Source organism: Carettochelys insculpta, chromosome 9 (assembly GCF_033958435.1).
Source record: "Carettochelys insculpta isolate YL-2023 chromosome 9, ASM3395843v1, whole genome shotgun sequence".
Lineage (NCBI taxonomy): Eukaryota > Metazoa > Chordata > Testudines > Carettochelyidae > Carettochelys > Carettochelys insculpta.
In genome coordinates, this window is record NC_134145.1 from 23,121,815 (window position 1) to 23,137,788 (window position 15,974).

Genomic DNA, 15,974 nt, shown 5'->3' on the forward strand with positions numbered 1-15,974 from the left:
TGAACATAGCCCTTCTATCCCTAATACATAACACAATCTCCAAGGAGTATATTGTGGGGAAAAGAGAAAAAGACTGTGCATAGATAAATGATAGGCTGTATTTATTTTTCATTAACAGCTTTTTTTCCCAATCTGCTCCTATTCTCTGTCTCTCTTAAGCAGAACATGAACCCAGTGAGGTTTGAATCAGGCTTTCAAATATGCATTAGAATTGGGCCAAAATTAGGCAAAATATGTTTGCCCACCCCCTTGCATGCTGCTACATTTCACAGACTGTATCTGATATTAACATTCCGAGACTTCATTACAGTGACAAAGATTGCAATGAGAACAGACAATAGCACAAATTAATCTGTTCTTGTGACAAAGGCTGTAATGAGAATGGGATATGGTTAAAAAAATTAAACCATTCTTGTTACAATCTCAAGATTACAATCTCCTGGTCTCCCTCAGATACTTTATACTCTGGTGATGTATCACTTAAGAGTGTCAGTTTAACAACAAATTTTCTTACTCTTGCTATGAGTCTGGCAGACATTTGCTTTTACTTTCCACATCTAAGCTGTTTAAAAAGAATGCAGTGGGGATTTTTTTTTTTAAATCCTTCTATGTATAAACATAATTAGGGGAACATTCTGACATTTTTTTCTTAGTTCATTGCAACTAGCACATATAAAGAATTTTCTGATTTGTTTTTGTTAAAGTAATGCTTGGGATTACTTTTAGTCTTCAGCCATACCAGAGCTAACTATATGTTATTTTCAGAAGTTGGAATCTGGCCTCAGTTTATAAGTCAAATGCATCTAATGCATGTTATTGAAAGCTGCTCAGTCATGCTCTATTATTATGTCATATGTGAGGTGAGGGTCAACTGATGTCTTTTTTTAAAGGCTATTGTTTCAGGGTTTACACCTGAATCAGATCATTTTCAGCCAGGCTAATAAACACTGGCAGAAATGTGTACACATCAATCTGGACTGTTGGTTGTTTTAACCTAGTGCATTAATAATAGTGCTTTGATGGCTTTGGAAGCATCCGAGGCCCACTCCATTTGCAAGTTTAATACTTAAGCATTACCATCTGCACAGATCTGTTTTTCATTCAAATACTAAAGTAAAAAGTGTTGGCATATGAATGTTTTTTATATCTGAATCATAATTAGCTTTATTGTATTGTTTTATTTGTAGCTGCAGCAGCAGCAGATATGGCTTATCATCACATCCGGCCTCCAATAGGTTATTCAATTCCCAAGCCCATATCATCACTGTTAATGAGGGGCTGGAATGCGTGTCCTGAGGTAAGTGCTCCCACTTCGTTAACCTGTGAAGTGGTGATTACCCGTGTTTGTCATGTGTAAATGGTTATTTTGCCAAGAGCCTCAGGGAGAAGGTGCACAGGTGGCTATTTTTATATTTCCATTTTTTCACACTTTAGAAGGCTCCTAGTTATTTTGCTGACCTGACAACATAGAAAGCATTGCAACAACAAGGCTCTTGCTCGTTCCTAATTGGTGTCATAATATATGCAATTTAAATCCTCTTTTATGATTCCTAATTACAAGCTGGATATCTGTGTAAGTCAGCTGCTTCAAATCTTCAAGGCCAAGCTCCAGGACCCTAGCTCCCCTTCCCTGTAAGCCATTCTGTATATGAACAGAGCCTTAAGGATTTCAGTTAGGCTCAAAGAGGTCACTGGGGATCAGTGCTGAAAAGCAATGTGAAAGAAGCGTGTTTCAAGATTTGACCAGAGGTGTAAGCACTAACACTCTACCTGCTGGATATCTGACTAAAATATTTAGACCATACCTACTATTTGAGCATCTCATTATATTAATCCTCCCTTCATGTCAATTTGGTAAGGAAGTACAATTATCCCCGTTTTACAGATGGAAAACTGAGGCCCAGAGGCTCAAGTGACTTGTCTGTGACCACTTAGGAAGTCTGTGACAGAGCAGGTCTGCAAACTCAGATAGCCCAAGCCCTAGGCTTGTGCCCTAATCACTGAACCATCCTTCCTCCTCAGGGACCACAACCCTGACTCATGAACTGGAATGCCTTTCTGGAACACTTGCAGACAGCTTATAAAGAGCCTCTCCATGATTTTAGAGACAACAAAGCAGCAAGGACTCTTTAGCCTCTCAATCCCCTCTCTGAGCTTGGCTTCCGCATAGCCTGTAGACAGGTTATTGCTCCCATAACTTCTCATTTGGGGCTAAATGGTGACTCCTCCTGTGTAATAAGGACTCCCATTGTACCTCTGTATGGGCTGCCTGAACCTTCGATGTGTGCACATATGAATAAAAGGGCTCTGTTTACTCCACACTCCATCACTGGGTTTGAGAAGGGCTGGGCGGAGTGAGGAGTAGGCAAGACTGTGGTCCTAGAAGTCCCTCTGGCAAGGCACTGGCAAGACAGCTGAGCCTGTTTAACTGTTTGTATTTACTCCTGATATAAGCCATCAGCAAACTGCTATATTCCTGCCCCAGAGCAAGGTGGTAGGAAGGAATGATTTGAAATTCAACAGTGTGTCTCTGAGTCACAAGCCTGCTATGGCTAATACAAGGGTAATGTTATTTATGCATCTCCTTTGCTCAGGGCAGTGCCTAAAGTCACAATCAAGCCTCAGGAACGAAGGGTCCTGTGGCACCTCATAGACTAACAGAAAAGTTTTGAGCATGAGCTTTCGTGAGCACATACTCACTTCATCAGATGCTGGTCTTGGAAATCTGCAGGGCCAGGTATGAATAAGCCAGAGCGAGAGTGGGGATAACAAGGTTAGCTCAGTCAGCAAGGGTAAGGCTTACTACCAACAGTTGAGCCTGTAATTGGTTTCATATTTATGGTTACCATATCTGACATTTCCAGAAAGGGGACACCCCTGAAAGGGAGTGTACTTGTATCAGTATCTTCTAGTTGTGTTAATGTACTGTATACACTATAGCTTTGATTGAGTTGGTAAATACTGATACATATTACACTCTTTCTCAAAGGAGTGTCCTCTTTTTTGAAAGTTCAAATATGGTAACCCTATATTTGACCTTCACATATAAAAGATACTGACAGTAATGATGTGAAAGCAATGGGAGTGATATACCATATGTCTGCTACTCACTGAGTACTTCTTTGTGATGCTAAAAAAACCACCTTTCCTTTCCTTTTTCTTACTGTGTTTACTTAATGGTTGGCTTTTTTCTACTTTGTTTTGTTTCTCAGGCCCAAATTACTCATATGCTCTGGCTTTCATATGATTGGAGAAGAAGGAGTCTTAATCTATTTAGTTTATTTAGAGTGTCATCCAGAGAGGAAAGGAAGGAATGGGGAAATCAATGAAACAGGCAGAAAAACTAAATAGGAAGGAAGAGAAACTAATGGAAATACAGGAGAAAGGCATGGCAGGAAAAAAAGTCAGGAGGGAAAGGGGAAGTGGAAAGACAGGAATTTGCAAATAAAGGAGGAAAACAGAGACCAGAAGGATTATGTGGAGCAGAAAATAATCATTTAGGCATACCACAAAAAGCTTTTGATATTTCCATTATGAGTCCAGTGTTTGGATATATACTGAAGAAGTAGGAGCTTGTAACCTGCTCTGATGGTACATTTGTAAATCCTCTTTTAAATTGTTGAATTTCTCTTCTCTGATCAAAGTGAAATTCAGATATTCAAAGAGAGGGTCCAGGTTACTCCACAGGTGCTGGGTAATATTTTTACAATGCCCTGAGGCTACCATCCAATCTCCTCTAACTCTGTACTGGTACAGTACTAATGTAGAAGTCAGAACTAGAGGGGGGAAAATAGCTAGATGTTAAGTTTCCAGGGCAATTAATATTTTAAAGAGCCCCTAATGTATACAACGGTATGGGACACACTGCTGGTCCATTGAAACAGGACAAATAGCCAGCAATCATGAGTTATAAGTTTTCATAAATCTTGAATCAGAAGGAAATGGGAAACAGTATTCCAATAATATGGGACATATTTTTACCCTAGGGATTTATGGACTTGGCACTTAATGTTCTATGCTTTTTGCTTCTTTCTACTTTTCATAACTTGGTGCATCCCTTAAGTAGGATGTTTTCTTTTTGTACATTTCATGAAATGTCACTGTAATAAATATACAATTTCTTTTCATTTTGTTTCCTGTTCTCCAAGGCACATTCTTCTCTCATAAGAAAGCCAAATGGTAATGTGTTGCCTCACCCAAGAGACCAGTCCTAGAAAGCTGATATGTTAATGAGATATTTATTTTTTCAAAAGCTTAAGTTTATGACAATGAAGAGATGCAAGTATCATGGAGCTCCATAACCCCCTTTCTATGCAGAAACCATTGTGTTTCTGTAGATATTCTTCCCAATTGTTCAGAGTCTGAAAAGATTGAATCAGAGATCTCCTCCTAGTGGTTAAACATAGTTTTCCAGATTCTGTATGGACTATTCCATCCACTACTCCCCTCCATCCTCCCCGCAGTTTGGCCAGATTTCATTTAGTTCCTTTCCCCAAAGAGAACTTAATGGGTAAGAAAGGTTTTACAGCTCCAGGAAACCAGAAATCATAGAGATCTACATGACTTTAAAGTAGAATATAAGAGTTATAGATAAAAAGAAGATTTTACATTATCTTCAACAAACACTGTAATAAATGGAGCACAGAAATGTTTTAAATAATGTAACTTGTAAACAATAGAAAGCAGCAGTGTTTATAGCAGTTATAAACATAATTTTGTACATTGTCTGAAATACACAGTATATATTCTGGTTCATAAACGTCAATTGCTGTTCTGGTCAGTTAACAGTTCTGTTTTATCTTTCTCATGTTTATGCCATGAATTTTACTTTTTGGCTGCTCTAAAAATACCATGCCTGTGTCTGTCTTCTGATGTCTCCTTTCCCCAGAAATGGTATTCAGTTAATCAAGCAAAACGTCTCTAGTTCATTGGTTTTGCATTTTTTATCTGAGTCAATCAAATATTGTTTTATGTTCATTGACTTGTTGAAATTATCTGCTACAGTAATGAATTTTCAGAAAGGCTGGGCTTGCTTGTCTGTTGTTTGGAAGCAAGCAACAGAGGAATGTGATTGTTATTTGAGTTATTTTCATCACTTTGCTCTGCCTCTAAGGGTGATGTATTAGCGCATTCAGCAGATGGTGGGTACAGTGTAGCTTCTGGAGCAGAGTTTTCAGCATCATTTATTCTGCTAGGAATTAAAGACGCTTCATTTTCTGCCTCAGAACTAATGTCTTTTAACTCTGATAACACAAAAGGCTCTTTATACTCTTCCAGTGCCATTTCACCTTCTTCATGTGTATTGTTATCTTCATCAGATTGATTGTTTTGAACATGTTGCAAATTCTGCACGTTCTCCATGTGCATATTATTATTTATCTGAAAACTGATGTTGCTACATGGTAGCATATTTCTAGTTTTAGGAGAACTGGGGATACTGGATGTGTTAGACATAATAGACACTTTGACAGTGCTTGTACAAAATAATTTACATCTTTCATTTGCCACATCATTCTGAGTTTGTGGTATAACTTCAGATATCCCATCTAAGTTCACTTGTGTGCCTGGAATTAACACTTCAGACAGTAATTCACTGTCATTCGATGGCTGTTTATATTCTCTCTGTTCTATTTTTACCCCATCTTCCATGTGAACTGTTCCATGCAGGTTATCAGTATTGTCAGCTCCTTCTTTGCTCCTGATAGTTAAATGCTTATTGGTTTCAGTATACTGAAGCAAACTCGTGCTGTGATTTGAAGAGTCTGTGTTACTTGGTTTGGGAACAAAACACGTTTCTGGTGCAATTGAGTGGCTATCTGGTGGAATCTGAGGTATCGCAGTGATGGTATAAGATTCCACAGCAAGTAGCTTTTCTTCTAATGATTCACATTCCTTCACCTTTTCACAACTCTCCAATCTTTCTATCATGTTTAAGTTTTCATTCTGGCTTTTTAATACTTGGTTTTCCATCTGGCCGTGACTGACGTTTTTCACTGTGTTCTGCATAACTGATCTCAGTCCCAAAACACATTCACTGTTGGCATTTTTATTCTCTAAGTTGCCTGTGATTTGTGTTTGGGCAGTAAGACCTGAAGAAGAATGCAAACCTTTTTGCTTTCTGGTAGTCATCTGTGAATTTTGGTACACACGTGAGTCTGTAGCCCCTGTGTCTTTTGCATTTACTTCTCTAGAATTCAGGGGTATGGAAATATCATTTGCCCCATTTTGTGAAGTATTTACTGAATTCTGAGTTGCAAGAGATATAGTTGGAATAACAGTCTTTGAAGTTTCCTTTGTTGAAGGCAGAAGTAAATTCTCATTATACATTACAGCTTCTGCAGGCACAGGTGATGTGAGACCTTTAGAATTTCTTGCATTGGAAATATTCTCAAAAGGAGGAGGAACACTCACTATTGGATTATTGCACTTTTCTTCAGATAATTCTGCTGCATCAGCACTTGTTATAATAGTTGCACTTTTGGCATTTTTGCTCATAGCAGAGGTCTGCTTGTCAAAGAACTGCATAGCAACATTTTTGGAATAAATCTTCCTCTCTTCTCTGGTGCTTTGCTGCACTTGGGGAACTGCAGAAAACCCTTGGTTTGATTTTCTTTTTTTTCTTTTCAACTCTTTGTTGGAAGCGTGGGACAGTTTCTTCTTAGAGTCATTTGGTGGCTCTTTGTGTTGATGATCAGGCTTTTGTTGTGGTTTTTCACTACAAAAGGATTTCTGTGGGTGGATTCTCACTTTTCTGAAGGGATGTAAATTTAATTTTACTGTTAAAATGTCTGGTCCTTTAGTTTTCATTTTATTCTTTTGTTTGACTTCACATTCTCTCACCCATTTTTTCCTTCCAAGGTCTTGCTTAGCAGAAGACAATTTAGCTTCTTCACTTCTTGTTTCTGAACTGCTGTGCATTCCGCTTTCCAAAGTGATCACTTGGTTTCCTCGAATACTCTTCTTATGAGATCCTACCTCACTGGAGTCCATCATCAACGCATCCAAATTGTTTATTGTTGCCAGGCCAGGTACATAAAAGTTAACACTTTTTGGAATATATCTTTTCTTGATTCCTGATGATGACATCATGTCTTCATCACTCATAAAGTCATCTCCTACTACTCTTGTATTAGCTTTGGTTTGCTCTTTCTCCAACTTTAACATTTCCCTGTGATTTTCTTTCTTTTCTTTTGTATAGCCCTGGAATTTATCACAGTTCACATATTTACAGATAAGGGAGATGTGTGGCTGTGAAGAAATATTTTTCCTCCTTTCCAGCAATCCACATTGATCATCACATTGTAATCTATGACTTTCTAAAGTCTTTTGCACACAACATTCCTTTGACTCTATTGATGTGTTAGGTGCTGTTGGTGAGTTGGTAATAAAATATCTTTGCCTGTAATGTTTTAAAGTCTTGTCTTCTGCTTCTGATGGAAGCTGCTGTGATTCATTTATTGAACACTTTTCAAGTCCTTCTTTTGCCAAGGCAGGCATAGGAATTGCACATCTTCTGTTAGATGTGTCATGCCTGATACCTGCTAAATAATAAATGTTGGTATTTAGCACATGGAAGAGTTTTATTACACTGACTAAACACATTCGAACACCTCTGTACATAATGCCAAAAGAACTCTCTCTGCTTGTGGTATAACATCAACATTTAGCTACTGTAATATTCCAATCAAATCTGGGTAAGACATTTTAACTCTATAGTACTCTGGTAATTACACTCACATACTGGAGTCACATTTTAATCAGTTGAATTTAAACTGACTGACTGAATTTTGAAAATTTCAGTCTTAATCAGAACTATCTGTAAACCCTCCTGTCCACTAGCCCAGTGTGAGGTTAATCAGCACAGGGGAAGCCTTGCGATTTCTTGCATAACTTGGGAGACTAGGCCTGAGGCTCCTTGGTGTGCTCTGCGTTGTATGTTAATTTGTGTGTGCACCTCAGACCAGACCCACTCAGACAAACCACCAAAATCAGGCTTTACTCTGTAGAAAAATGCAAAACAGGATACAAGTCAGCAGACCGGCTCCTCTGTCTGCAGCCTGCATGCTGCTTCAGCTCAGTCTCTGCTGAGACCCTGCTGGGGGCAGGGTGCACATCCTGGCAGGAACTAGGGAGTCCTCCCAGCATGCTGCAGTTTGTGGTCCACAACTTGTAGTTCCCAGGGCTGGGGCTGAAATGTGCTGGTCATTGGGCTACATATCCATAGGATAGTATGTGTGATTATAGTTATGTTAAAGCAGTGTAACAGGTGGTATGTTCAAAGATTGGGTATAGCAGTACAAGGCTCTTCTGCTGATACTCTGCACTGTCTGGCACATACTACGTTGTGCAAAGGTGCAACAGTGTTTTTCTGACTCATGCCAATAGGTAGATTTTGTTGGAGCCACCCAAAGAGCAAGGCTGCACAGGGAACTAAGGATGCAGACAAGAGTTAGTCTGCCGGAAAAACCCTAGAAATAGTCAAACTCAGGAGAAAGATTTGATTACATCTATTTTTGGTGTCATGATTTAAGTGAAATAACAAAGGCCAACTGAAAGAATGAGTAAGAACCTATTTCCTTCAACTTAGTATATTTTTATATTCAGTTTTCCCTAATATAACTGTATTTGTTTTCTCTTCAGTGACATCTGAGTTTGGAAAAATGAAAGAATTTTTATGGAAAAGTTTTCAGAAATGCTTGAGTCCCATTTTCAAAAGTGATTTAGGAGCTTATGTCTCCTTGAAAGTTCATGGAACTTGTGTACCTGAATACTTACGTTACTTTTAAAAATGAGGCTTAGTCTTTTAAGCCACTGAAGTGCTTTAGAAAATATTACTTCTACTTCCTAGAGTGATAGAACTTGGCTGTGTCAGGGAGGTGAGCCTGCAGACAGAAAGTACAGTAGGAACCAATTTCCCCACTCCCTTCAGTGGGCCAATTCACAGAATATTGTTGTTGTGTCCTGTCCTTCATGCCTGCTATACAAAGAAAAGTGGAAAGGGCAAATCCTGAGATGACAGAATGAGAGCAAACAGTAGAGTCCTTCGAGATCATCCCTTAGGTAAGTAAAGAGCCCACAGTGTTGGTGATGGGGGAGGGCAGGAATGAGAATTATCTTCGGAAAGCAACCCAATTTTTCCATATTGTGAACGATATTCCAGTAATGAGCAGTTACTCACAGGAAGAGTAACCTTGTTACATATAGTGGGATGATCTGTGAAACTAGCTCACCAATGTGAATAAAACACTCAAAATCTGGTCCTAAATTTCCTTCTCATCAAGCCTTGGGGGAGTATATCTAGGTGGAGATTGTCAACAAAACACATTTGTGGTCAAAATGTAGATTTGTCCACACTAAATTTGTATTGGTTTTGCAAAATTGCCTGTGTTGGAAAAAAAGGGTGGAAGGGGAGCAGAACAAGCCTGCCACCAAATGCTAGATTAAAACACTTTTGCGCATGAACCATTGATCTTTTGGTTTGAAACAACTTTTCCTTTAGAATTTTTAAAAAATTTCTAAAATCTTGAAAATAGCCAAAATTTAAGTGAGACATTTTGTTCTGGGTCACATGAAATGACATTTTTGACTTTTTGATTAGATGAAAGCACTGAAACATTTCATTTTTAGTTCCATCAGACCAGTTTTTCCCCTATTGTTTTTAACTGCTAACAAACTGGAAAATCCATTATTCATACAGCTGTATTGAGAGGTGCTGTGCAGCTCCATCTGCCATTAACTCCATTTTGTTCAGTGCTTCTCATGGTATTGCCTGAAGTCTCTGTAACTTTTAACATTTGGAATATCTCTCCCAAGGCTCTGCCTTTAGCCCTGCATCTTTCATAAAAATGAATTAGCAGAGTGTCACTTCTGAAAGCAAATGAATAAATTCAAATTCATTGCTGCTCATAAACAAGCTTAAAATGCCTATTTTAAAAGAAGCTGCAACTTTAGGAAAATAAATTGATAAATGTGTGGCATCTGGAGAATAACGTGGAAGCCCCAGGGAATACCTCTCTAAATTAAAAAAGGAAAACAGATAACACGTATGAAATAAGTATATTATAATCGGATTTCTGGTTATGAACTAAACCCGTAAATCACTGGATATAAGCTCTTTCTGCAGGAGCGCTCACAAGAGCTAGCGTGCTCCATGTTGTCCTGCATAAGTCACCTAAATAAAGAGATATCACAGAATGAAATGGGAGAAGCAGAGCAACAGCCTGCTTAAAGTAATGGTTAATATAATGGAAGACTGGCAGGATTTTGTTGTGCTTGAGTGATAGTGGAGTTTTCTGAAAGCAGTGATAGTGCAGATTGGAAGATGAAATTTTGCCTCATTGGGATAAGAAGGGAACAATCCATACATAGGGAACAATGCAGAGGACAGTAAAGCACATGGAGGGTGTGTCTACCCAGCAAAGTTATTTCGGAATTACAACCACTGAGTGCTATTAAAAAATGCATTTTGTGTGTAGGTGCGCTATTTCAAAGTGAACTATTCCAGAAAATCTCTTCTGGAATAGCTTAGTTTGAAATAAAAATTCAGGCATAAGGGACTGGTGACAGAAGTGGATGTAACTGGCAGAGGCAAGTCTGCATGGCCTATTTCCTGCTGGCAGATCCCTCTAACAAGAGCGAAATCTTGCGTGACTATGCTAATTAGCTGTGTGAGTATGCAAATTGGAAGCCATCTGCAATTTCCAGAAACTTGCTTAGCATATCTCTGCTGGCCGCAGAGCTGACGACTCGGGCAGTGTAGACATGGTCATTATTTTAGGATTTCCCTAAACATCAGACATTTGAGTTTCCTTTTTAAAAACTCATTATGTAAGAAACTTGACATCACTGATGAGGACTGTGACAGAGGCAGGTATTTTCCAGTGCAATCCATCAACCCAACCACAAAATCAGAGTTCACTTCTCGCCAGCATACCTGGACTGACACTGTCAATGCAGGGTCACTTCATTGATTTGTCAGGTTGCATAAGGAGTATTAACTGCAATATTGTTACAACAAGATGGATAACCACTCAAGTTCAAGCCTGTCAGATGTCATTATGAAATGCCAGTATCCTCCCATTGTTCTTATTTGGGAGTGTGGGGGGAGGTGTTTCTTTTGAAAGGCAAGATTGCTATTGATAAAAAGCTCTGGGAGAGTGAAGGAAGGGTAGGGAAACATGATAACCTGCTTTCTATAGGACTGTCTGCTTTTCAACAAACTAGTCTGCTTTTTCGACACCTCAGAGGACAGCCAAATGTCCCTCTCTTTAACACTGATGACTGATCTTATGCTTGTCCTACTTTAGCAGAATTAAGGCCTCATGTTACACCCATTTCAGAAACAGGAAACTTTTACCGTCTTGCATCTGGTCTTGATTCTTTACTATTTTGCACGTGGTTTAGTCGTTTATACCTGGCACAGTGGGTGTAAAATGTTACCAAATTCCCCACGTTCCTCAAGTATAAATTGCTGCCAAAGCCATGGACAATGAAGCTCAGAATATTTATTTTGGTATCTCAAAGTTACTATTGCTTCCTGCCATTTAGGGTTACTATATTTGGCCTTTCAAAAAAGAGGACACCCCTGAGAGAAAGTGTATCTGTAACAGTATCTAACTCACATTATATTATTTTCCTATATATGCTATAACCTATTCATACAACATGAGTTGGTATATACTGACACAGATACACCCCCTCTCAGGGGTATCCTCTGTTTTACATGGTAACCCTACTGCCGTTCGATCCTGTCAGTACTGTCTTTGAAAAGGAAACTCACCTTTCTCAATCTTTGAACGTTCCTGCGTCACTGTAGTCTGGAAATCTTCCCACTGCTCAAAGCTGTTTTGGCTTTTAACTCTCCTGTCGAAATCTTTGGTCAGGCCACCTGTTTCATTCGTTATAGACATAGTCTCATAAAGCTCTTGAGGAGAGGACTCTACCATTCTGCATTTAAGGCAGAAATATGAGCCACTCTTTTGGTATTCTTTCTCAGTTTGAATGCTTCTGAGGGCTGCGTCTAGCCCAGTGGACATAGCGTCTGCCTGTACTGTTGCTTGATGCCTGTATTCCTGTAAAAATGGCATTTCCCTGCCAGACCCCACAATGGATGTGACCTTTATTTCATTTTCCCCAGTTAAGTGGCAGTTACAGTATCCCTCCATGAGGTAATTTCTTCCCTCATGACCACATTGGGATTCATCTAGAGTTCTGCAACAGCAGTTTTCTGATGTGTGTTCATTTGCTTTGCCTTGTTGAAGTTTCCAGTTAAAGAGGGTTAAAACTAGGCAAGTGAGACCAACAGCTCCTGTGACAGACACAAGGTTCATCAAAGACACAATCATAAAGGTACATAAAGGTATAAATCATCCAATATTAAATATACAAGCAGGAATGGAATTAATTAAAATTTCCATGGTAGCTTTCCTGCCTTACAGTGTTGTTAAGATATAGGAAAAATACCCAATTAAGCAGTGAATATTTCATCGGTATTATTCGATCTTTCCATAGAGCTATCTCATGCAACATTTTCTGTAGCAATAATTCAAGAAGAAAATGCATTTGTAATGATTGGGAATATGTCTGAGATTTCTTTAGCAGAAAGGAGAAGCTGAGACTCCATTTCTTCTGTGGTACAATTACTGAATTAAAGGGGGGCTGTCAAGTCTGATAGGCTCAAATTCCCTTGCCTTTTTCTAGAAAGGTCATCTTACCATTCTGAAATGCCACCCACGGCCTCCCAAATGAATGAAGCTTTATGTAAACTCTCCAAAAATGAAGTTAAAAACAGCTTGAAAAACTCAGCCTCCTAAAATGAGCAACTGTACAGTGAATGCAACACGTAGACAAGAAAAGGGTAAGTCATCTATAAAATTAGGTACTGAAAACCAATATACAGAAAGCATTAAGGTGGAATCTTTAAGCACCCAAAGTCAGGAAATGCCAAAATAAGCCACAGCCATACCTCTGTCTGCTGCTGCAAATGTTTTACCGTACTATGTTCAGTTATGTCATCACTCTATCTCCACCAGGAGAGTTAAATAGTCATATGATTTTTTTACAGCCTTAAATAAATCTGTGTCCAGAGATTTATTTAACAGTGGTTAAAGACACTATGCTTCCCCATCCTAGCTAGCAACCTTTGATGGGCCTATCCTTCATGAACTTACCTACTTCTTGTAGCAATATGTAAAGTGTGGGCAAGGTGCCTATGGGGGCAGATTGGTGGTAGTTCTTTAGGGCTTCCATCTGCCACAGTTGTGGTGGTTACTTGAGGGGGCCAGGTCACAGGATGCATTTCTGAACAGATGCACTGGGACCTCTCCTCCAGGCGGAGGTGGCCCAGGAGGGCCCAAGGTGGCACTTTGACAGCGGGTCCAGTCAGTGGGCAGCAAATACTATAGTCAGTTAGAGCATGGGGCCCTGAAGGCGTCACGGCCAAGGATCCTCCTTGATCACCTTGCCCTTAGCCTGGGCCTACCTCCAGGCTTTGGATGGGATGGATACTAGCATTACAGATGTTACAGCCTTAGCTTGGAGTTGTCTCTGTAGTCTTAAAAGAAGGATTACTCCACTCTGCTGGTCCCCCACCACCCTGCCTAGATACAGCTAAATGTTAACTTGTAGCTCAGTAGAGCTGTTACTGAGGTCTTCCCTCTCTGGGGCACAGGGGGAGCAGCACCTGGCAGGCCGGGGCTCATTACAAACAAATGCTAATTTTTAATAGAAAAAATGTGACGGCTTTCCAAAAACAAAATCAAGCTCCTGAATTTGGAGCTAAGCCTCCTGGGTCCAAACAGCCATTCAGAGGCTGTTGGCAAAGCCATGGTAACACACCAGTGGGCCAGCAAATGATTAATCCAAGTGATAAATATGTGCATGAGAGCTCTTTCAATGAACCTGAGCAGGTGAATATTAGGTCTGATGGCATCTCCAGCTGTCTGCTGCCAAGCAATATTGCAGAGCATTGGTTCTCTTTACACTCAGTAGGAGAAGTTCCACCTACCGTATCACCAGTCTCGTTGCCTACAGCCCCCATGTGATTCGTTGGTTTGTTTTCCTTGGCAGTCCAAGCACTGACTAGATCTAACCTTTCTTAGCTTGTGAAATCAAACAAAATCACAGCCTGAGGCGGTCTGACTTCTGGCAATGCTATGGCTGCAGGCTAGACTTTAGACTGTAAGGTAAAACTGTACCTGGGTATGTACAAGGACAGAAGTTGACAGCTGCACAGGAATCCATGAGACATACAAGGCATAACTGTTGCTTCATTCCACAGAGAGGATGGCAACATTCTTTAGGTGTTTTGAGGAATTTGATGGTGAAGGGAGAGAAAGAGCAACCAAGCCAATCTGCTTAAAATGATTTGTGATAGGAACTGCTACAAACATTGCCTGTTGTGTCCTGAATCACTACTGACTATTAGGCTAATACAATAAAATGCTCATTGAAAGTTCTACTTAATAAACAAATTCATGGTTAATAAATGCGAAGTAATGCATTCTGGGAATACAATCTGAAATATACATATAAAAAGAAGACATCTAAATTAGCTGTTCCTGATCAGGAAAAAAGATCTCGAAATCATGGATAGTTCTTTGGAAATGTCTGCTCAATGTGTAGCACGAATCAGAAAAGCAAACCAAATGTTTGGAACATTTAGGAAAGGGATAGGTAAAACCAAAAAATATCATGGTATTGCACTATAAATCCAAGGTACCTACACACCTTGAATGCTGCGTTCATTTTTGGTGGACCCATCTCAAGAAACATCTGCTGGAACTGGAGAAGTTGAAGAGAAGGGCAGCAAAAATTATTATGGGTATAGAACAGCTTCCATACAACGCCCAGTTAAAAAGATGGGGACTGTTCAGTGATCAGTGTTCTCTGTAAGATGAGCATTTGGGCATCTGCCCAGGAGAGATCTGGATGGTCAGCAGAGTGCCCACAGCCAGCAACATGTGTTTCTATTGGTGGTACACATCTACACATGCCTTGGTGCACATAACAAAATGTATTGCACCCATGGATGGAAAAAAATAGAGGGAACACTGAAGATGATAATGGTCTACAAAATCATGAATGTGTGGGGAAAGTGCATAGGAAAACGTTGTCCGCCCCCTCACAAACACAAGGGCTCAGAGTCACCCAATAAAATTAATAGGTGGAAGGTTTGAAACAAACAAAAAATTCACTTCTTCACACAAGACATAATCAACTCATTGCCGTAGGATGTTGTGAAGCGCAAAATTGTAACCGAGTTTAAAGAAGAAATACATAAATTCAGGAAATATAATCCATCAATGGCTATTAGGCTAGATGGTCTGGTACACAAGAACAGCAATGTGCAGATCACAGGTCCAGCTAACCCAGTATCCCATCTTCTGACAGAAAATGCACACAACAGGTAATCATCAAGTGATCCATCCCCTATGACCCATTCCCAATTTCTGGCTAGCAGAGGCTAAGGACACCATCCATGCCCATTCTGACTAATAGCCGTTGATGGACCTATCCTCCATGAACTTCTCCAGTTCTTTTTTTTTACCATTACAGTCTTGTCTTCACAACATCCACAAGTTGGAATTATCAGTGCAAGACCTGCCAGCCTGAAGTGGTGAAAAAGTGAAAGAAGTTCAGAATCCTGCACTGGGACACCCCATGAAAAAGCACCCCGAGAGAGTGGCAGGGAGGGAGAATGAGAAGGAGGGATGAAATGGAATTGTATGGGATACCCTGCTGAAATCGTCTCTAGGACCCATCTATTTGATGTAATACTCTGCCAGGCAGGTAGGAAATGAAAAGAGACCGATTTCTGACCTTTGACCAGGCTGACAAAACTTCCATTTGGTTGACATCTCAGAATTACATGTGACACTTGTGAAGGGTCCTTTTTTGTGAGGTCTAGACCTCTTTCTGGATGTTCAGTGGGCCTTATACAGGTCTGCTATTGTATTCATCTGGAACAAGGAGCT

General features: G+C 39.8%; 2 protein-coding genes across 5 annotated transcripts in view; one reads left to right on the plus strand and one right to left on the minus strand.

Moving 5' to 3' along the window:
- TNNI3K (TNNI3 interacting kinase) overlaps positions 1-15,974 on the plus strand; it is a 167,986-nt gene that overhangs the window by 118,635 nt on the left and 33,377 nt on the right. For all 4 annotated transcript variants that reach the window (XM_075002559.1, XM_075002560.1, XM_075002557.1 and 1 more), the window contains one exon: positions 1,188-1,297. In XM_075002559.1, the coding sequence (XP_074858660.1) occupies positions 1,188-1,297 (110 nt within the window). The remainder of the gene's footprint in view (positions 1-1,187; positions 1,298-15,974) is intronic.
- Positions 4,999-11,945, minus strand: LRRC53 (leucine rich repeat containing 53). The gene is made up of 2 exons (XM_075003228.1): positions 11,780-11,945; positions 4,999-7,538 (listed from the first exon to the last, which is right to left on the minus strand). Exons 1-2 carry the CDS (start codon positions 11,943-11,945, stop codon positions 4,999-5,001), a joined length of 2,706 nt encoding a protein of 901 aa, XP_074859329.1.